At 52.2% G+C, this 21,692-nt stretch overlaps 1 protein-coding gene across 2 annotated transcripts in view; it reads right to left on the bottom strand.

Annotated features, from left to right (window-relative positions):
• Positions 1-6,116: 6,116 nt before the first annotated feature.
• Positions 6,117-21,692, bottom strand: part of OSBP2 (oxysterol binding protein 2) — a 122,022-nt gene continuing 106,446 nt past the window's right edge. For both annotated transcript variants that reach the window (XM_069556926.1, XM_069556927.1), the window contains 11 exons: positions 20,175-20,367; positions 19,622-19,736; positions 18,535-18,583; positions 18,211-18,357; positions 17,247-17,492; positions 15,290-15,410; positions 14,936-15,039; positions 14,769-14,864; positions 14,506-14,690; positions 7,710-7,936; positions 6,117-7,553 (listed from right to left, as the gene is read on the bottom strand). In XM_069556926.1, coding sequence (XP_069413027.1) covers positions 7,411-7,553; positions 7,710-7,936; positions 14,506-14,690; positions 14,769-14,864; positions 14,936-15,039; positions 15,290-15,410; positions 17,247-17,492; positions 18,211-18,357; positions 18,535-18,583; positions 19,622-19,736; positions 20,175-20,367 — 1,626 coding nt within the window. In that variant the 3' untranslated portion in view covers positions 6,117-7,410. The remainder of the gene's footprint in view (positions 7,554-7,709; positions 7,937-14,505; positions 14,691-14,768; positions 14,865-14,935; positions 15,040-15,289; positions 15,411-17,246; positions 17,493-18,210; positions 18,358-18,534; positions 18,584-19,621; positions 19,737-20,174; positions 20,368-21,692) is intronic.

The following is a 21,692-nucleotide window of genomic DNA, read 5'->3' as shown; positions in this document are numbered from 1 at the left end:
AAGAGCGCGCGTTGAATCTTATCTCAAGTGTTCCCTGCCTCTGTGGAGACGACCATTCCGTGTTCCTTCTCTTGTTAATGTGGTTGGTTTTTCACAGGTTAAGCTGGCTTTGTGCTTCTGGGGTGACTGTAGGGTTCTCACATTGCTCAGTTCAGTCTGGCACTCAGTCACGTCCAGCTCTTCATGGCCCCATACTAGATTTGTTCCTACGTTGCTTTGAATTGTACCAGCCTTGTGAGTGGCACTAGCTTGTAATTTTCCTTTCTCGTACTGTCCTAGCTGGGCTTTGGTGACCAGATTTTACTCGTCTCAAGAAATGAGTCGGGGAACATGTGTCGGGATAGTTTCTGTAAGGCTGGTTATTCCTTGGTCAGCTGGGTCTGGAGTTTTGTGTGTTTATGTGTAAGGCGGTTTTTTTTAACTAAAATTTTTTTTTTTAATGGTTATAATGCTATTCAGGTTTTTCTAATTTTTGAGTCAGGTTTTATTTTTCTAGAATTTTATCTCAGTTTTCAAAGATACTGTTACAGAATTGTTTGTAACACCCTTAAAATATCTGTCTTCTTTTCACTCCAAATGTTTTTTTGGGGTTCATCTGTTATTGTCCTTGTCGGTAAACTTTGTCAGTTTCAGGTTTTCTAAGAATCAACTTCAACTTTCTTGGTCCTTTCTATCACATTTCTTCTCTCTTTCATCAAGTTCTGAGCTTTATTTCCTAATGTGTCCTTTGGATTTATCCTAATGGTCATTTTCCTACTCAGATTGGGTGTTCAGTTCATTGTATTTTAGCCTTTGCTCTTTTATAACCTGAGCTCTTAGGCTGTAAATTTCCCTCAAAATACAGCTTTATCTGTGTCCTTTAAGGTTAGGTGTATAATATTTTATAATTTCCATATTTTAGAAATTAAGAATTATAAAAATTTCTATAATTTCTGTATTTTCTGGTTTTTGTTTTCTTCTTTGACCCATGAGTTACTTAAAAGTATATTTCTTAATGTTCAAACATGGTTCTTTTTTCAAATTATCTTTTTATTTATTTTGAACTGTTTTCATTGTGATCTGAGAATGTGGTCTGTATACCAGTCCTTTGAAATTTGCTGAGGCTTTACAGCTGGTCCATGTGTGTGGCTAATATTCACAAATGTTCTATGTGCATTTCAGAAATCAGTATTCTGCATTTATGTGTAATTTCCTGTATGTGCCCATTATACCAAGTTGTTAATTGTGGTTTTTGAACCAGTGCTGATATCTTTTGTCTGAGACCTCATTACTGGGCGAGATATGTTGACGTTCTTGTGATTTGTCTAGTTCTCCTTTCGATTGTGTCCATTTTACTTTATTTTGAGACATTAGATGCCTGTGAGTTTTAGAGCTTGGAATTTTACCTTTTACTGTTATAAGTGGATGCTTCATTTTCTGAACGTTGGCATCTAGTGATGTTTTTCGCCTTAGGGTCTACCTTGTTGTTATGTTTTAGGTGTTTACCTGTAGGTAGCATACAGCTGCATTTTGTTTTTACTTCGATATTTTTTGTTCTTACCAGAGCATTTAAGTTACTTAAATTTTGTGTAATTATTATGTATTTGTTATTCACTTATTCCCATCTTCATATTTGTGATTATTTTAAAATTTTATTTTAATTGGAGGATAATGACTTTACAGTATTGTGCTGGTTTTTGCCATCCATCAACATGAATCAGCCACAGGTATGCGTTTCCCCCCATACCGAATGCCCCCCCCTTCCTCCCCACCTGCCCCTCCAGGCCGACCCCGAGCACTGGCCTTGCCCTGCCTCATGCGTCCCGCTTGGACTGGCCATGTTTCACATATGGTCCTATAGATGTTCCAGTGTGACTCAGATCACCCTGCCCTCACCTTCCCCCACTGTGTCCAGAAGTCTGTTCTTTGCATCCGCGTCTTCTTTGCTGCCATGCATGTAGGATCATTGTTACTGTCTTTCCAAAACTTCCATATATGTGTGTTAATATACAGTATTTGTCCTTCTCTTTCTTCCTTCACTCTGTTGTAATCGGCTCCAGTTTCATCCGCCTCGTTAGGACTGCCTCAGGTGCCTTCCTTTTTACAGCTGAGTAATACTCCGTTGTGTATGGACCACGACTTCATTATCCGTCTGTCTTCCGACAGACGTCTCGGTTGCTCCCATGTCCTCACTATTGTAAGTGGTGTTGCAGTGAACACTGAGGTACATGTGTCTTTCATTTCTGGTTTCCTCGGGGAGGAAATACAGTGGGTCATAAGGCAGCTCTATCTCCAGTTTTTACAGAATCTCCACACTGTTCTCCATCGTGGCCATGCCAGTGTGCATTCCCAAGGTTGCAAAAAGGGTTCCCTTTTCTCCACCCCCTCTCCAGCATTTGTTGTTTGTTGACTTTTTGATGATGGGCATTCTGACCAGCATGAGGTGATATCTCATTGTGGTTTTGATTTGCGTTTCTCTAGTAATGAGTGGTGATGTGCATCTTTTCATGTGTTTATTAGCCACCTGTGTGTCTTCTTTAGAGAAATGTCTGTCCATCCTTTGATGGGGTTGTTTGTTTTTCTGGTATTGAGCTGCATGAGCTGCTTGTATATTTTGGAGATATTATTTTCTCCCATTCTGAAGGCTGTCTTTTCACCTTATAGTTTCGTTCATTGTACAAAAGCTTTTAAGTTTGATTAGGTCTTATTTGTTTACTTTTGTTTTTATTTCCGTTACTCTGAGAGGTGGTCATAGAGAATCTTGCTGTGATTTATGTCAGTGTTCTGCCTCTGTTTTCCTTTAAGAGTTTTATAGTTTCTGGGGTCTTGTATTTAGGTCTTTAATCCATTTTGAGTTTATTTTTGTATATGGTGTGAACAGTGTTCTAATTTCATTCTTTTGAGTGTAGTTGACCAGTTTTTCCAGCACCACTTGTTGAGGAGACTGTGTTTTCTCCATTGTATATTTTTGCCTCCTTTGTCAAAGATAAGGTGTCCATAGGTGCGTGGATTTATCTCTAGACTTTCTGTTTTGTTCCACTGGTCTATATTTCTGTCTTTGTGCCAGTACCATACTGTCCTGATGACTGTAGCTTTGTAGTATAGTCTGAAGTCAGGAAGGTTGATTCCTCCAGTTCCGTTCATCTTTTTCAAGATACTTTGGCTATTTGAGGTCTTTTGTGTTTCCATACAAATTGTGAAATTATTTCTTCCAGTTCTGTGAAAAATGCCATTGCTAGTTTGATAGAGATTGCATTGAATGATTGTATATCAACTATGCTGATTCTTCCAATCCACAAACATGATGTATTTCTCCATATATTGTGTCGTTTTTTTATTTCTTTCATCAGTGTTTTATAGTTTTCTACATACAGGTCTTTTGTTTCTTTAGGTAAATTTATTCCTGAGTATTTTATTCTTTCCATTGCAGTGGTGAATGGGATTGTTTCCTTAATTTCTCTTTCTGATTTTTTATTGTTAGTGTATAGGAATGCAAGGAACTTCTGTGTGTTAATTTTCTATCCTGCAACTTTACCATATTCATTGTTATTCCACCTTATCTACATTTCTTTTTCCTCTTCTTTCCTTTTGATTAACTGAAATTTTCTTCCCCACATACAGTGTTCTTCCTGTATTTTAGAAATGTAATATTCCTATTTTTGTATATGTTTTACATAGTACTTAACTCATCAAAGTCTAACTGTATAAGCCATTTTATATTGATTCAATAAGATATTTTGCTAATGTCTTTATTTTCCTTTGGTTCCTGAAATGTATTTCCACTGGGAATACTAACATTTTCTCCTCTACTTTGGAGCAGTCACTTCATTGTTTTCTGGCTCTCTTTGGTGGTCAGAGGAAGTAAACTCTGATCAGTGGTCGTTCAGGGTGTCCCCCACCCAAATTTGGGTCCTTTTAAAATCTTGTTTTAAAGGTTTTGCAATTTATAGATATATATATATATAATATTTTATATTACGTATATATTAATATATAATAGCTGTGGATGTCTTTGTGTTTATTCTGACTGGGGCCTGTTGGAATTGACTCTCTGTGTGTGTATTGGTGTTTCTTGTTAAAGAGCTGATCTTTCTGGTCATTAGCAGAGTGCTTCCGCTCCATTTTGATCAGACACGCATGGTGCCTTTCCTCTTTATCCTCCAGGTCTCATGCTTTTCACCTCCTTGTGCATCTGTGTTGTTTTCTGGACACTTTGCACAGATCACACTTCCATGTCATTAATATTCTGTGTGTAGTCTGCTATAAAAAGTATTCATTATTTTTAGTAATTTTTAATAACTTTTGTAAGTTCTTTAGTATTTTTGAATGCTTTTAACTTCATTGTCAGGCCACCTGTTTATAGAAACACATTAAACATGTTATTGTGTCTCGTTAATTTCACTATCTGGAGGAGTTTTGTTATTTCTGATTCTGCTGTTATTTTTGTAGGCCATTGCTTATACCTGTTTGTGGTTGTATTTCCTTGTGTGTTTGGAGCTGTTAATACTGTGAGCTGCTCATTTGCCTTGCAGTTTTACATCTGGGGTTCCATGAGGCCTGGAATGGAGGAGAGAGCCTCTCGAGAGGATTTGCTTCTCTCGTGTGACTGAGGACATTGCCAGTTTGGGAGCATGCCGTATTCTCTACTGGAAGTTTTCCTGGCTCATCCTGATACCATTTGGGCTGTGAAGCCAAGTGAGAGTCTACTCCTGATTATACATCCTTAGATTCTTTTTCCTGCTTTGCTTACGACTAACCTTTAAGACAAGCAATTTTCCTTGCTTTTGTAGAAATTATTGATTCCCCATCATATTGAAGGTATAGCCCTGTGGAGGCCAAGCTTTAGGAAGAATATCTCCTACCGGATGCCCTGTATCAGGCGGGTCATTTGAGGCAGTGAAAACTTAGGCTCAGTGGCGTCAGTAAATGGCTGTGAGAAGCAGGCTTTAGAGCTCTGATCTCCCCGGGTTTCCACACCCACTTAGTTCTTGGCCTGAGGATTCCTTATACTTCTTTCAGCTCATGGATACCTTTAAGGTGTTTTAGAATTTTACCCTACATGTCTAGTTTTCCACAGAAGATTATCCAGGCACCTAGTCTACCATCCAGGAGGAGAAGTCCTTCTTGAACTGGTTGGTATAGTGAATGATTTACAACTAAAAACTTAGCGATTTTGCCCCATTCTTGCATTTCTGTGTAAAACCAGCTTGGGCCTATGCTTCCCAGTTTGGAGTGTCCGTTTTCTGTACGTAGCTAGCTTTTTTGCATGTTGGAGAAGGAGGTGGCAGCCCATCCGGGTCTCTTGCCTGCAGAATCCTGTAGACAGAGGAGCCTGGTGGGCTGCAGTCCACGGGGCCTCAAGAGTCGGACGCGGCTGAGCGGCTGAACCGCCGCCACCAGCTCTTACATGCTGCTGGCATATTTGGACATACGAAGATTCTGTTCTTCGAGTCTCTTCCCTCCCCTAGCAGATCCTCCTCCCCTGCCTCCTGGTCAGGGCATCTCACCCCTGCCCTTCTCTCCAGGGAGAGCTGCCCTTCCAGCAGCTTGGCCAGGACTCCCTGGTGCCTGCCTCCCACAGATGGAAAGGAGGGTGCTCTGTGTGGTTGCCAGTCTTGGATCCCACAGCACTAGGGGGCTGTGACAGATGGGTGGTGCCTGGTCCTCACCCTTGTGGTGCCCTGCCTGACTGCCTCGCACCTGGAAGTGCCGTCAGTGGGAGCACCACCCACTGGGCCCGACCAGCCACCCTTGGATGGGTCCCAAGAGCTAGTGATCCAAGTTGCTTGGCAACCTGGGGCAACAGAGTGTCTCAGGTAGTGGTTGTTGAGCAGCCCTAGAACTCACCAGGACCAGTGTTCCCGTGGAGAGCGGTGAGAGCCTTGCCTGGGCCCTGGGCCAAACGGTGGCCCTGCCAGGTGCCGCACCCGCCCTCTGCAGCTTCTTCCCCAGGCCTTGTCCCTCCAGCTCTTCTGCCCCCTCGCCCCATCCGGACCAGCCTCCCACCGCCTGGTGCTGGCACCAAGCGGCATAGAGCCCCGCTCCTCCCCTGTGCCCCTGTGGGCGCTGCCTGCTCCCCTGTGGCGGCCGCGCTCCACCCAGTCACGGACAGACGCAGGGACAGGGCCGCGGGAAACTCCAGATCCAAGGCTTCTTTATTACTGGTCAGAAGGTGCTCGCTCACAAACAGTTCCGAGAAGAGGAACACTGAACAGCTCTGCCACAGTCTGTGCAGGGCTGCCTGCCCGCCCTCCAGTGGGTACCCTAAGGCCTTTCATACGTTGGTGTTTTCACTTTTGTATTTTTATAAAAACAGAACCAGTCCTGGAGTAGAAAGTAAAACCCTGTGATGACTTTTTAGGACCAAACCGAAGTGTGACAGGTTGGAATCGGAGTTCTGAGGGGCTGGGAAAGGGCCGCCGTGGTCCAGTCCCCCCGCCCAGTGGTTGGTAGAAGCCGCTGGAAGGGGGCTTGAGGAGAGGGTAGGGCATAGCTGACAGGAAGGCCAAACTCAGACAGGAGCACCCTGTCTTCATCATTTTTTCACTTCTACATACCATAGAAATTTAAGCAAAATAGCTATTTTATATATATTTATACCTCATACATATAAATCAGGCAAGTAAAGAGCTCAGGGGCGCTGAGATGGGGTACCCCGGAGGCGGGACGCTGGGTTCTCGGGTGCCCCGGCCTCCAGCCCAGGCCGGGCGGAGGCTCAGTTCTTATTGCTGATGCGGGCGTGGTTCTGCGGCGGAAGCGCCTCGGGGCACGGAGCAGCCCAGGTGCCCGGGCTCCACAGCGGCCCCTGAGGGCCCCTCCGCAGCCCAGCCGTGGGTGCGGCTGCAGCCGCAGAGACTCTGCTCTCCTGGCTCCTTCCTCTGGGGGTCCTGGGCTTCCGGCGGGCCGGCAGCTCAGACACAGCCGGCCTTGCTAATTGAGCTGCACAGCGCTCCTGACTCAAAAGGGTCTGGCTGGCTTCCTGATGTCTTAAAGAGAAGGGGCTCTTGCCAGGACACTTGTGTGGCAAGAAAGCACACTTAGGAAGTGGTCCGCTAAGTGCTGTACTAAAAATATTTACTGAACATCTTGGCTGAAAAGAAATGGGAGATAACTTTTTCCTAAAAAACTGGGAAGTGGCTCCCTGGGAGGGGCCGGTTCCTCCCTGGGGGGGCTGGTGACTGAGGCAGCCCAGGGCCTGGACCGGCCTGCCTGAGTTGCGGGAGCTGGAGCTGGGGGCCCCAGGGGGCCCGAGTCCATGGTGAAGGCGGGTGGGAGACCCGGGGCACCTGGGGGCTTGAGAGAACCCGGGTCAGCACGTCCTCCTTCCAAGGTGAGAACCCCAAAAAGTGTTATTAAGAACAGAAGGGAACGGTGGGAGGGGAGGGCCAGGGAGCACTGAACTGAGCGGTGCGACCGGAGGCGGGGCGGCGCTCAGAAGATGTTGGGGCACATGTGCCAGTCCTGCCTCTCCTTGGCCTCCCAGTAGCCCCCCTTGTACACGCAGGCCATCTCCCCGGTCAGCGGGTCCAGCTTCTTCTCGAACCACAGCGGCACGTACACTTCGGCCTCCTTCTCTGTTGGGCGGCACGGCGGGCGCGGGCGTGGGCGGCCTGCCTCCGAGGCTGCACCCGGAAAGCCGCTCCCCGGCCCCCGCCCCGCTGCCGGATGCCCCCAGCTCCTCCCAGCCCCTGGGAGGCCCTCTCCCGCCCGCCCCTCGCCCCGCGGCTCACCTTCGTCCACCCCGCAGCCCCTGGAGCAGGCCTCCAGCCGCCGGCGCCGGTTGACGCGCTGCTTCTCCTCCAGCCGCTGCTTCTCCGTGTTGGCCTCGTCCCAGTGGCCCTTCTCCATGAGCCGCTGGTCCGGCCGCAGGCGGCTGTCCGTGGGCGCCACCCCCTCCTCGTTCTCATTGAGCGTCAGGGCCAGTTCCGAGAAGTAGTACATGTTCTCCGCGTTGTCCCTGCGGGTCCCGTGGGATGAGCGGTCGGGACACACTCGGCCCCTCTGCTTCCCCTCCTGCGTGTCCACCCGCTGAACCCCCAAACCCAGCCTGGCGCCCGCCTCACCCTTCCCTCCCTGCATCTTGCAGGCTCCACCGACCTGCATCTGTTTTGCTCCCTTATACTTCTCTGGGAACTTGCCCATTTCCTCCAATTTTTCATGTTCTCTGCCTGAAGTGTTTCATAATGTCACTCTTCCTTTAATGTGTGTATGAAAGCCCATCTTGTGCTGCTTTTTTGAAGCCTTAAGCGGCGCGTACTGCTGCTTTTTTGGACCTCAGGCAAACGCCTGAGGATTAGTCCTGATACTTGGTACGTTGGCCCTTACAGGGCCTGCTTGTATTAATGCAGCCTTCCCACCTAACCAAAAGGTAGAGTCCTGACAAAATCTACATGTAACCACAAGGAAAACTCACCGATCCACTCCCTTCCCAGGTGGCTCCTGGCGGGGCTCCTGGGTTCATCAGCCCTTTGCTTTCCTTTCAGTACAATTTCACTGCATCTTTGTGTAGTCTTGAGTGTGTATGTGTGTCTCTGTGTATTTTAGATACTTGCTTTTCAGTATAAGAAGAATGTCATGATACATGTCACCTTCTGGGACTTGCTTTTTTAGACTTGACGCTATATTACCGAGACGCCTCTATATCGTGTGCCGCTGTCCATGTGTTTCATCTACTGTGAATCCTGCACTGTGTGAGTGTACTAGTGATTCATCCTGTACGTTGGGGTTGTTTCCGTTGTTTCCAAGTTTTTGCTTTGGAGTGATCTTATGCATGTTTCTTGTTACACACTTAGAGGAATTCTCTGGAGTACCTAAAAGTGGGATTTCTGGGCTGCAGAGTGCGTGATGCCCTTCTTCAGGAGGTAACAGTGTGGCCCTACCAGCTCGCGTTCCCACCAGTGATGTATAAGAGATACTGCGGATCTGTATCTTCAGCACTTGATATTACCAGACTTCATTTTTTCAAATCAGATGATGGTAAAACTGCGTATCCCATGCGGTTCTGATCTGCATTTCCCTGATGAGTAACGATGTTGCTAATTTTCATATGATGACTGGCCATGTTGCTTTTTCTGTGAAATTCGTGTTAATGACCCTTGCACCTTCCTTGCACATTTTTTTTGCTTTATTAGTTAGAAGTTTTAAACCTTTTCTGTATCCATCTGCATTTGGCTGTGCTGGGTCTCGGTTGCTGCATGGGCTTTTCCCTAGGTGCGGTGAGCAGGGGCCACTCTCCAGGCGCAGTGCGGGCTCCTCACTGCGGCGGTTTCTCTTGCTGTGGAGCGCAGTCTCCAGGGCATGTGGGCTTCAGCGGCTGCAGTCCCTGGGCACTGGAGTACTGGCTCAGGAGTTGTTGCGCACAGACTTAGTTGCCACGTGGCATGTGGGATCTTCCCGGACCAGGGATTGAACCCATGCCTCCTGCATTGGCAGGAGGATTCTTTACCACTGACTCACCAGGGAAGCCCTAGGTAGATCTTTATGTATTCTTTTTTAAATTATTGTTTTTAATTGTAGTAGAACATGTACGTATTCTTAATACTAATTGTCAGATGTAAATATTGTGATTACTTTCTCCAAGTTTATTTATTGTCCTTTCACTTTCTTTGAATCACTTTTTAATGAGCAAAATGTCTTTTAATGAACAAAAGTTTAATTGAATACATCAGTGTTTTTGTCTCACTTAATAGGTAATTCCTTAAGTTTCAGAAGATACTCATCTATATTTTCTACTTAAGAGTGTAACTTATTGTTTAACAGTAAGTCAGACTTAATACTTATTCGAAGTCCTTTATTTGGAGTTGATTTTTGTTAGAATGTGAGGGAGAGAGTCACTTAACCTTCTTCTATATGGATAACCATTTTCCCTAGATCCCTTTAGTGAATGGTGCCATCTTTGTTATGTAGCAAAGATATATGCACATCCAGGCTGCTGTTTCCAGGCTCACTATTCTGTTAAACTGCAGCTTCAGAATAAGTCCTGGGGTCTAGTAGGGCAAGTCCTCTTTTTTCTGTTCTTCTTTAGAAATATCCTGGCCCTTTATTCTTTAATATAAATTTGAAAATCCTAATATCACGTTCCATGAATAGTTCAGTATTGGGATTTTGCTTGATTTGCTGACTCTGTGTGTATGCTGAGTCACTCACGGCGTGTCCGACTCTGTGATGGCGTGGACTGTAGCCCACTAGGCTTCTCTGTCCGTGGGATTCTCCGGGCGAGGATAGTGCAGTGGCCATGCCCTCCTCCAGGGGATCTTCCCAACTCAGGGATTAAAACCCATGCCTCTTATGTCTCCTGCATTGGCAAGTGGGTTCCTTACCACTGAGCCACCGGGAAAATCACTATTGGGATTTTGTTTGATTTACTGACTCTTTAGATCATGATACTTTTATAAATATTTAGTCTTTTTACCCATGACCATGGTATCTTTCCCCATTCATTAAGCTCTCCCTTGATATCTCAGCAGAGTTCTATGCTTTTCTCTGTGGAGGTCTTGCATATATTGTAAGGTTCACTGCCTGGTCCTTGATGTTCTCTGATGTGATAATTGGTGTCGTCTCTTAAACTGTACCTTCTGGTGATCTTAGTGTGTAGAAAGGCAACTGACTTCTGCAGGTTAGTCTTAGGCTGAGTCACATAAGATACTTTTTCTGTATCTCTTTAGATCTGTTAATGGAACAAATTGATTGATGGATTTCCTGGTATAAAATCCTCCTTGTGTACGCAGGATAAACTCAAAATATGATTGAAGAACATTTTTGTTTTGTTTTTTAGTACTGTTGCATTTTCTGGTGTGCCATTTTGGGATTGTGCTTATCACCCATGAGTGGGTTTACTGTTCTGTGTTCCTGCTGATTTGCTTTGTTTATCCTAGTTTGGTGCCAGTTATCTTATATTTGCTTCACAGTATAATATTTTTCCTTTTTTCTATGGTCTGGAAGATAAAATTGGGATACTTATTTATTTCTTAAAAACTTGGTAGAATTCACCTATAAAATGACTTGGGCTTTGTTAACCATTGCTTCACTATCGTTAATTATAGGACTATTCATGCTTTTTTATTTCTAGACTCAGTTCTACCAAAAAAAAAATTGTTTTTAGAAAAAATATATTTTTCTAAAAATGTGTCTTTCCACTCTGAATTTTAATGATCTGTTTATACTTTAAACATCATAATAAACATAATGAAAACATCAATAATACGTATTTCTATATTCTCTTGATCAGTCTTGCCAGTAGTTTTCTGTTTATTTTTTCCCTCAAAGATCTACTTCTTACTTTTTAAACTTTATTTTACTTCTACTTTTTAACTGTATTTTCTTTTTTCTTTCAGTTTGAATGTTGAACTTTCCCTAATTTCTTAGAATGAAAAAGACTATTTATAAGCTTATATACCTATTTTAAGGCAAAAATTTCCTTTGAAGCATTGCCGTTAGTACATCCAGCCAGTTTTTTTCCCCCCCCCCCCCAGAAGCATTTAAAACTTCCCATTCTAATGTATTATTTTCCCCATGAGTTGCTTAGCAACTTGAGTTTTTTTCCCGGCTCTGTGGGGACTTTCTGCTGCGTCGCGGTCGCTCTGGTCCGCCTCGCATGGGCTGGTCCGCGGGCCGCCCTCTGCCGCATCGCGTGTAACTTCAGTCCGCCTCGCATGGGCTGCTCCACGCCGCCCCCTGTGCTGAGGCTCTCCTTTGGGTTCAGTGCGCAGCTGAGTTCCACATATGCCCTGTGTATGTTCGGGAAGAAGCGTGATGTCTGTTGCAGCCATGAAAGTGAGGTGAAGTCGCTCAGTCGTGTCCGACTCTTTGCAACCCTGTGGACTGTAGCCCACAGGCTCCTCCGTCCGTGGGATTCTCCAGGCAAGAGTGCTGGAGTGGGTTGCCGTTTCCTCCTCCAGGGGATCTTCCCGACCCAGGGATCGAACCCAGGTCTCCCACATTGCAGGCAGATGCCTTCACCTCTGACCCACCAGGGATTACTGAGCCTACACCTGTGCCAGGCCCTGCAGCCATAACTGTATGTATATCCGGTGGCTTTTTGCTCTCCGTTTTGCTGGGTTGTGTTTCCCCATTTAACTCTCAACGAGAGAGAGGAGTGTCCTGAAACCTGTCTTCCATTGTGGGGGTTCACCCATTTCTCCCTTCACTGTCTGCATGCGCTTCGCGTATTTTTGAGGCCCTTGCTCTGCGCGCATAATGCTGGTACAATGCGTACTGTTGATATCTTCCCAAAGCACCCAGCCTTTATCATGTAGCAACTCTTCCATTCCTGATAATGCTTTTGCCTGTTTTTGCCTGATAACAACATGGCTGTTATAGTTTTTTTGGTTAGTGTTTTCATGATATATTTATCTTTTACTTTCAATCTTTGCCCATCTTTGTACTTTGGATATTTCTTAGAAGGTGCATGCATCTGGATTTTTAAAAATTCAGTCAGTGTTTTGCTTTGTAACTAGTGTTTCATCTATATATTATGCTTTCTGTGTTAGCTATTTTTATTTGCCTTTCTTTTTAAAAAAATATTTTAAGTGATTTAAAAATCTTCTATCCGTCTCCGCCTTCACATCCCTTGGTGTCCTTTGTCTCTCTAGACCCCATTGTGTGTTCACATCATCTACAGTCTTTAATTATGGATTATTGTGGGAATATTTGCTCTTTTTTTCTTTGGTCTTAGTGATTACTTTAAAAAAAACCATTCACACAATCTTTTATTTTATGTAATGTTCTGTAGCACCTTCTGGGTTTTTCCCTTCCCTTTTAAAGTTATGTCCAATACTGTTTTCTTTGTGGGTTTTTGTGTCCCAGACCTTTTGGGGCTGTTCACCTGAGATTTTCTTTTTTTGTAATCACAGCCTCATATTTGAATGATAGCTCAACTGGACAGAAACTTTGACCTTCTAATTTCATTCCCTTCATTACTTTGAAAATATTACTCCAACATTGGCTGTTAAAAAAATCTGATGTCAATTCGATTTTTCTTTCTTTACTGAGATCTTCTCTGTTGGGAAGCTATTAGAATTTTCTCCTTGGTATTCTTAGTTTTAAGTATAGTATGAACTAGGCAGATGTTTTTCTGTATTTTTTGTGTCTGGGACTCTAACGGGCCCTTTAGCCCCAGGTCTTTCATGTCTTCACTTTTATACGGGGAAATGTATCTCCATTGTTCCTTCTAACTGTTTCTCGCTCCTTTCTGTTCTTTCTTTTCCTTTCCTTCTGGGACTCCAGGTAAGCATTGATTTCATGGCTAATCTAGAAAGTTCAGCACGCCTAGTAGACACAGTCTGAAGCCACTGTGCATCTTGGACCTCCCCTCGGGCAGCAGAAAGGCCTTTGAGAATTTTCCTTCCAGCTAATCCTTTTCTGGCCTTCCCTGGTGGCTTAGAGGGTAAAGAATTCACCTGCACTGCGGGAGACCTGGGTTTGATCCCTAGGTTGGGAAGATCCCCTGGAGAAGGGAATCAGCTATCCGCTCCAGTGTTCTGTGCTGGAGAATCTCATGGACTGAGGAGTGCAGTTGTATTCAATGTCTAGATTTTGAACTTCATAAGAGGCCCTTATCTCTTCACTGTTCGTGTGGGTTTGGTTCCTCACTTCACACGCCTTGGTTTTTCCATCTGGGAGCTCTGTCCTTAGTGCAGGTCTGCTGATGGCAGAAGGAGTTGTTTGAAAATGCCTGTTTCACCTTCAGTCTGTGAAGATGTTCTTGCCGGGTGTGCAGCTAATTCGAAGCTGGCAGTGAGTCTTTCTGCACATGGAAGGTTTCATTTGACTTTTTTCAAGCTTGTGTGACATTGCCAATGAGGAGATGTCTGTCTGTCTGCTGTTCCTTGGAAAGTAAAGTCTTTCAGAAATCTAGCTACTTAATATTTTCTCTGAGGTAGTTTTACCATTTCGTTGTACAGATTTAGATGTGGGAAATTCTCTGCTGCTCTCCCCTCTGCTGGTCTCTTTCTTCTGGACCCTGACCTGCCTGCTGGACCCTGCTCTCAAACTCGACGTGCACTGCCCATCCCCACTGCATCCGGCAGGCATCCACGCTGGGTCCCCGGGTGGCCAGCCTTCTCTCTCTAGCTTCTTGTCTTTTTCAGGGTTTGTCTCTTTATCTGAAGATTTTGGTTGTTTCTTCTGACCTGTAGCCAGTCAGTGGGGTCGCTCTATTAACCCTTTCTGTGGAGTTCTCAGTCTCAGTCACTTCATTTTTCTTTTGTAGAATTTGCTTCCTTTCCTTTGGTCAGCTGCGCCACTGTTTACAGCCTCCTGTTTGCTGCGCTTCCTGTTGCCTTTGTGTTCCTGCCGTGGCCCGTGGGGCCTGCCTGAGTCTCTGTGAAGGACTGGGCACTGCCCGTCACACTGTGCCACGCGGGACTCCAGCTGGGCGTCTGCCCCTTCCACGGGGACAGAGCACGCTTCCCGCCTGGCTGGGCGGTCGCCTCCGCTCGCCCCCGTGCCCCACCCCACCCCGTCCGCTCCTGGCCCCGCGGCCCGCTTGCCCCCATGCCCCCACGCCTGGCCCCGCGGCCCACTCACGGCAGTGGGTGCTTCTTCCACAGCAGCTTGGCCGGCAGCGTCTGGTAGACCGTTTTCTGCTTCCCGTCTGAGCTGGGGCTGCTGGGGCTGCTTTGCACGATCTTGGCGCACTCCATCTGCTCGTCCCAGGAGCCTGACAGCACGTAGTGGGCCTTGCCCTGGCTGTCACTCACCACTCCTGTCACCTGCGGGCGTTGGCAGGGCCGGTGTGGGCATGTGCCCCCCCAGGGTCCCCCCAGACGCGGAGAGGCGGCCGTGCTCACCTTCCGGGCCACCTCTTTGGAGAAATAGCTGTAGGGCAGGAACTTGAGCTGGCACCGGTCCTTTGTCTTGTGGTTCACAATCTCAATGTCCCCTGTCTGGACAGGGAGGGGTGCTCAGTGGCTGCTGCCTGCCCGGGCCAGCGGCCCTCCCTGGGGCACCCCCTGACCTGGTCAATCCAGAGCTTGCCCACGATGATGTTATGCACAGTCGAGGTGCTTTTCCTCCACACGTAGTGATTCCCACTGGCCTGGAACTCTAAGTGGATAGCACCTGGAAGCCGGACACACGGTCAGAGGTCCCAGCCTGCCAAGCTGGGTCCCAGCCAACCTGCCCCACCCACCCATGATCCTGGGGTCCTGAGGACCAGAAGAAGCATTTGTAGAGACTGGGGACAAGGGATAGGCCAGGGGGAATCCAGGAGGCCTCTGCGGGGACTCGCATTACCCTCGGAGGCCCCAAGCTGGCTTCGGGGTCGGCAGGCCCTCCCCCTCGCCCAGCGCGTCTTTCTGCCCCTGCTCACCTAGCGGCATGATGGAGAGGTATTTCCCCCGGAACTTGCTGGCGATGGTGATCTCCTGCCAGAGGCTCCAGCCATGCTTGGAGAACACGTAGTGCGCAGCAGACGGCGGGTGGTGGCTCACCTGAGACCAGGCCCACGGGTCGCGAGTGTCTGTGGACACGGCCCAGGCCCCTCCCCAACCAGCTGGGGACAGATGCACGGGGGCCCCTGGATCCCCCAGAAAGGAGAGCCACACAGCAAGGGCGTGGTGGTGGGAGCAGCCTGGTTGGGGGAGGCAGGCCGGGCGCCCCACCACTGCAGGCCTGAGCCAGGGGCCCAGGGGTCTCCACGCCTGGCTTGGGCTGTGGGGCGGGGTGGCAGCAGGGTGAACAAGTGAGCGTGGTGGGCTCTGGGGGGCCTCCGGGCCACTCTCTGGTCACGCTGCGTGTGTCTGCAGAGGCCTCATCTGCTGTGCTGTGCTGCACCGAGGAGGCCCGGACCAGGAGTCCCCCGGCCAGCCCGCTCCTGCCCCAGCCGACAGCGGCGCCGCCTGCTTGGCCCTCCGGGCACCTCCGCCCCCACCCCCCCACACCGGGCTCCCCGACTGTGTCTCTCTGAGGACACCGCATCCACCGCATCAGCGTTCCCGCACCTGGTCCTTCTCGTCTGTGGCTCCCGGTCACAGAGTTGGGGTGAAGCCCCTCCTGTCTTGTGGCCACCTGGAGCGGCGGCTGTGGGCTCAGCCCTCCCCCAGAGGCTCCTGACACTCCCCACAGCGGCACCCCCACTGCCCCCACAGCCCAGACCTGCCAGCCGCTCCCGGGTGGCGAGTGAGCCGCCAGGGTCCCCGCTGGAGCCCACCCCCACAAACTCAGGACGTGACCCTGCGCCCTGGAGCTCTGCGCGGCCACCTCCTCGGACAGATGACCCCGTCCGTCCAGCGCTCACACCAAATGCCTGGCTCCTCTTCTCATGCTCCTCCTCTAATCCTTAGCAAATCCTGGCTGTATTTCAAAGCAGCATCGAGTCCGGCCTGCCTCCAGCCCCCCGGTCCACCTTTACACACTGCACTCTCCCCATGGCAGTGGGGGGCTCCCCATAAAACGGCCTCCTCTACCTCCAGTGACTCCTCCACACACAGAAAAGCTGGAGGCCTCCTGCCGCCCGCCCCCTTCTCTCTGACCTCAGCGGCTGTCTCTCCTCCACTCTGTCAGCCAAGCTGCTCCCAGACCACCCCTCTTCCTAAAAGAGCCAGAACCATCCATTCACACAGTATCTGTCCCCGTCCCGGCCCACGAGACCCCTCAGCGCGAGCACCTCCTGGTCCATTGTGGGCACGGCTCAGCTCTGTTCCGCTCAGGAGCCCTGGTCATCGCCGCCGCCTTCCCCGGCCCCGCTCCTTACAGCCACCCCTCCTGAAGGTGCCTCTGCTCGACCTCCGACCTCCCTGGTCCGCCTTCCCACAGCCCCACGCGGCAGGCTGAGCACGCCTTTGAAACCAGCCACTGGGCTGCAGACTGGCGGCATCCTGACTCATCCCTGGGCCTGCGGCAGCGGCCAACGCTCAGCGGCAGCCCGACCCAGTCTGTCCTGGCTGCCTTGCCCCCCGACACGCAGTACTGCGCCCCTGGAACCGCCCTTCTGCGGACGAGGGTGCCAGAGTGGGGCCTGGGGATCGTCACCCCCAGCCTCCGCCATCGCTCGCCGCAGCCCACGGGGCGCAGGCCTTCAGCTCAGTGGAGACCCCAGCAGCTCTAGCCCCCCAGCTCCCTGACAGCCCCCTACAGACGCCCCTGCCCCACTGCTCCGGGGCCGCCTCCCCCCAGCGCTCCTCCCACGTGCCCCACCCCAGGGAGCCTGCACCCCACGGGAGACCCAGCCGCCTGACCGGACCTTGGCCTGATGGCCCCGAGGTCAGTCCGTGTCCCGTCTGTCTGACCCTGACCCCCGGCCTGGCTGGAGCGGGCATGGGCCTCACCTGCTCGCAGAGGGAGCGCAGGCCCATGTCATCGAGACGGTCCAGCTCGAAGGTCTCGCCCAGCATAGGGTTGAAGGGCTTGGCGATGCGGTGCACAGTGGTGGAGTAGGAAGACACGGAGAAGGCGGCCACCAGGCACATCTGCTCCACTGCGCTGCTGCAGCGCGCCGCTGCGTCCAGCAGGCGGTGGTACTCCAGGTCCTCCGTCAGCCGCTGGAGCATGGACAGCGGCTCGTTGAAGTTCACCTGTGGGCAGGCGGGGGGTCGGTCCGGGGTCTGCATGGACCTGGGGCCATCACCGCAGCCTAGCTCTGCTCCCGTCCAGGGACGTCACCGCTCAGACCACCGTCACCGGGAGGCTCCTCTGCCGCCCTGCCTGCCCTCGCCCGCCTCCGTTTTCTCCGGGTCCTCTCCACGGTCCGACCTGCGGCCCTGGCAGAGCTGTGAGGTTTACTTTAGTCTCCCCTCCCAGGATGCAGGCGCCGCGGCAGTGACGCCTAGGAGTCGGGGCGAGCAAGTGAGCGGACGACGTGGGTCCACCTTGTGTTCTGAGCCGTCACACAGCTCTCTGCCCTGGGTCACAGGGCGAAACCAAGTCCGACCTGGAGCCCCGGCTCCCCTCTGTGGGGAGGCCGCTGTGGTCGGCAGCCTGCAGTGACCTCGCTGGGGTGGGGGCCCAGGGCAGCCCGGTTTGGAGAGGGCAGGCCCACTCGGCCCACACCCAGCCCAGCCCTGCTGGGGCAGGGGCAGTCCATGAGCCCCTCGTCTGATCAGCAGAGCCCCTCCCTGGCTCCTTCCCCGAGTCCGAGACCTCTGCCCTGGGGCAACATCAGCAGCACCGAAGGACACGACTCAGTAATGCGGTACATGCTCGTGTGCCTTTAAAATGACACCAGGGCTGCGTGCACTTCCCTCGGGCCACTGCGCCCCTCCAGGCACAAGCATGGCCCCTCAGGGCCCCTACCGGCATGGGGATCTTGGAGAGCTCCCGGCCGATGCAGTTCTTCATGATGCTCCAGAGATTAAGGCTGTAGTTGGGCTTGTCGGGGATGCGGACACGCCTCTTGACTTTGGGGGGCCCCTGGGGCATAAGCGAGGCGCCATCTAGCACCTGCCAGAGAAGGAGAGCTCACCCGTCAGAGGCCAGCACCGGCTGGCACGTTGCTGTGGGGAGGGGCAGGCTCTGCCTGGGCTGAGATGAAGGCCCCCAGGGTGCAGGGCCCCCCGAGGGGCCTGAGGTCAAAGTGCCGGCCTCCCTGCTCCCCCCCGCCAGGGTCCCCTCACTCACGTTGTCTGCGGTCCATTCCACGGAGCCCGTAGTCCCTGCCTCAGTTTTTCTGTGGGAAACACAAAGGCGGCCAGTTGATTACAAATCCCAAGGCCTCCTGGGGGCCTGACCCCCTTCTATCCAGCCCCCTGGGCAGCCAGAATTTTAAAAACTTTGTTTCAAACATTATTGGGAAAGGAAGATGACTCTGAGTTGGAAATACTCTGCTGAGCCGACCAGAAATTCTCTAAGGGGTAAGAGGACTCCAAACCAGGCCTCTCCCCGGAAGAAGCCAGGACGGAGGTGGTGAGACTCGCTGGTCCACGAAGGCAGAGGAGGAGCGGCCACAGGTTCTCGTGGGCCCCCTTCTGCCTGGCTGGGTTTCGAGGGGCCAGGGACGGCCGCCTGGGGTGGGGCAGTGGCACAGGCGTGGGTCTGGGGCTGCCGGGAAGCCAGACGCACCCAGGGACCGGCAGGGAGCCCGTGGTGGGCAGAAGGCCACGGTTCTGTCGGCGTCCCCGGGACATGGAGAGGCAGCTCCTCCCCAGGTCAAGGTCGGGGCCCCCATGCCAACCAACGCAGCCCCACCGGGTGTCAGGACCTGAGGCGCCCTGGCGAGGCCCGCGCCCTAAGCCCGTGAAGCCTGCGCTCCCGCCCCACGCGCTCCCTGCCCACAGCCCCGCCTCCCTCTGCTCCACCCACGTCCTGCCAGCTCGCCACACGCCTGGCTGTGTCCTGAGGTCCCGAGACTCGCAGCAAGGCTGTCAGCTGTCCCGGGTGCTACTACCGTGTGTTTAGACAGAGCCTTTCTGAAAGAGCTGGCTTTTACGAGAAATGAAACAAAAGCTTTGAGGTGGAGAATGAGAGGCTTCCCGTCTGGCTCTGGAATGCTGACACAGAGCGCCCCGGACCCTGTGGCAGGGCCCTGTCTGCCGTTTAAAGTGAAATCCCCGTACAAACGCCACCTGGGTATTTCTGATTTAAGAAAGAGCACAACCTAATATAAGCAAAACCAGCATCTGGAGCAAGACTGAGAAGAAACCCCGAGTGCAAAGAGCCGGAGGCGCGTGGGGGAGGCCAGCCCAGGAGCGGCTGTCCGGGGGCCCACCCGTCCTCGCTGGGCTCGGCGGTCACGGTAATGAAGGACTCGGCGTCTTCCATGGCGTCGAAGTACTCGGTGTCATCGTCCTCACTGTCCTCGGCTTTGCTGGTGAAGAGGCTTCCTAGAGACACACACCCGCGCTGCCTCAGCTGGCAGCCGCAGCCTCCTGCCCTCCCCCCTCCACCGCCCCAGCCCCGGGGAATGAAGAGCCGCCTTGCTCCCTTCCCCAGAACGTGCCTCCCTCTCAGCCTCCTGCCCAGGGAGCCTCCCTCCTTCTGGAAGCTTCCCCCATCTCCCAAAATGCTGGCCAGTGGCCCAGCTTCCCTTTCCCGGGGTGCCTGTGACCTCTGAGCCCCAGGTTAGGTGGGCAGCCACCTGGCACCCAGGAGGCCCAGCCACAGGGGTCATCTTTGGAGCCTGTGCCCGTCATGGGGGTGCAGGGGCACGGACGGGCACCAGGTGTGGGCAGGAGGGGTGCGTGCCCGGGGGCCGGGGAAGCCGAGCCGGCTGGCAGAGGGGATGCCGAGGGAGCAGGGCGGGTGGCCGGGTGCCCGCTCACCCTCGCTGAAGCTCTTGCTGGGGCTGGCGGCCCGGCCTGGGGCGCCGCGGAAGGCGCGCTCGAGGCTGTTGTGCTGCCTGGCCAGCTGCTCGATGGTCTCCTCTAGGTGGACGCGCTGTTCCTGCTCATACTGCAGGGCTCGCTGCCATTTCCGGCTGTGCGTCTCCGCTAGTTCCAGGAAGTCCCTGCAGGCCTGGCGGGGGGGATGGCCTGTGAGCAGAGAGGGAGGCCCCGGGGGGCCATCCCCAAAGGGCTCTGAAACACCTTTGCTGCCCCCTGCGCCTGTCATGGGTCAGGAGACCCCAGGTTTCTCAGAGCCAGCCTGGTGTCCGCCCTGGTTGGCAGCCGGCACGCCCGTACACAGGCAGAGGCTTTACTGTCTGAGCCGCCACGGAAGCCCCCAGTTCCAGCAGAGGAACTGGGACTCAGAATCCTGTACCAGGTTAGCGCACAGTCAGTTACCACAAGTTCCCTTCAGACTTGTGGCCCGCTGTGCCAGCCAGGTTCTGTCCAGCCTGCTGGGTCCACAGGTGGTTCCGGCACCCGCTGAGGAAGCAGGGGATGGTCGTTCTGCCCCCATCACCGCAGTGGAGAGGAGGGTCCGGGCCTCTCTTGTCCCTGGAGGGCAGAGTTCCAAGCCGGACACCTCTGGACTTGCCCTTTCTGGACCCCTCTAACGTGGTCAGAAGGGACACTGGCTCCCAGCCCAAGCGGCATTGGTGGTCCCAGGCCGCCACCCTCCACAGCCACTGCGCTCCATGAACATGGCACTTGGCCCCTCCCCTCAGGTTAGAGCCGAGTCCTGCAGGGAGAAAGGCACAGGGGCCACGCACCATGACCTGAAGGGCTGCTGGGAGGAGCCAGGGGGCAACGCGGAGCTCCGGGCCAGGGAGCACTTGACGGACACCCTCTTCATGAAGGTCAGCCCCGAGCACGCACCTGCACCCTGCCCGGGCTCAGCCGGCTCTCCCACCCCACAGGGAGCCGTGCCCCCAGCGGGGGCGGCCTGGCCTGTAGAACGGGCCCTGGCCTGGGGCTCCAGAGGGCCGGCTGCTCAGCTGGCCCTGCACATTGCCCCTTAACAAGCCTTTCCCAGGCACCTTCCCTCCGACACCCCATCTCCTCTCACCACCCTCCTCACCCCTCACAGTGGTTAGGGCTGCCCTCAAAGAAACCAGAAAAGCGTGAGAGATCAGAGTGGGAACACCCAGTTCCTGCATGGGCCACTTGGCTTCTGTGAGTGCACGTCCTGTCCGTGAACCCCAACAGGAACGCCCCGCAGACCCCGCACTCGTGAGCTCCTGTCCCTGCTCACCCGGCAGAGTCCTCGAGGTGGGAGGAGAGACACTGTCCCTATCTGACAAGAGGAAACGGGCTCAGCCCCCAGCAGCTCCCCTGCAAGGCGCTGGGGAGCGAGTGTGTTCAGGGGCCCCTGCCCTCCCTGGCAGGTCTGACCCCTGCTCGGCCACACCTAAGCCACTGTAACTCGCTTCTCCAGCGGGGCAGGGATTTGTGACA

Source organism: Ovis canadensis, chromosome 17 (genome assembly GCF_042477335.2).
Source record: "Ovis canadensis isolate MfBH-ARS-UI-01 breed Bighorn chromosome 17, ARS-UI_OviCan_v2, whole genome shotgun sequence".
NCBI lineage: Eukaryota > Metazoa > Chordata > Mammalia > Artiodactyla > Bovidae > Ovis > Ovis canadensis.
Note: the sequence above shows the minus strand (reverse complement) of the source record. Positions and strands in the feature narration are given on the sequence as shown.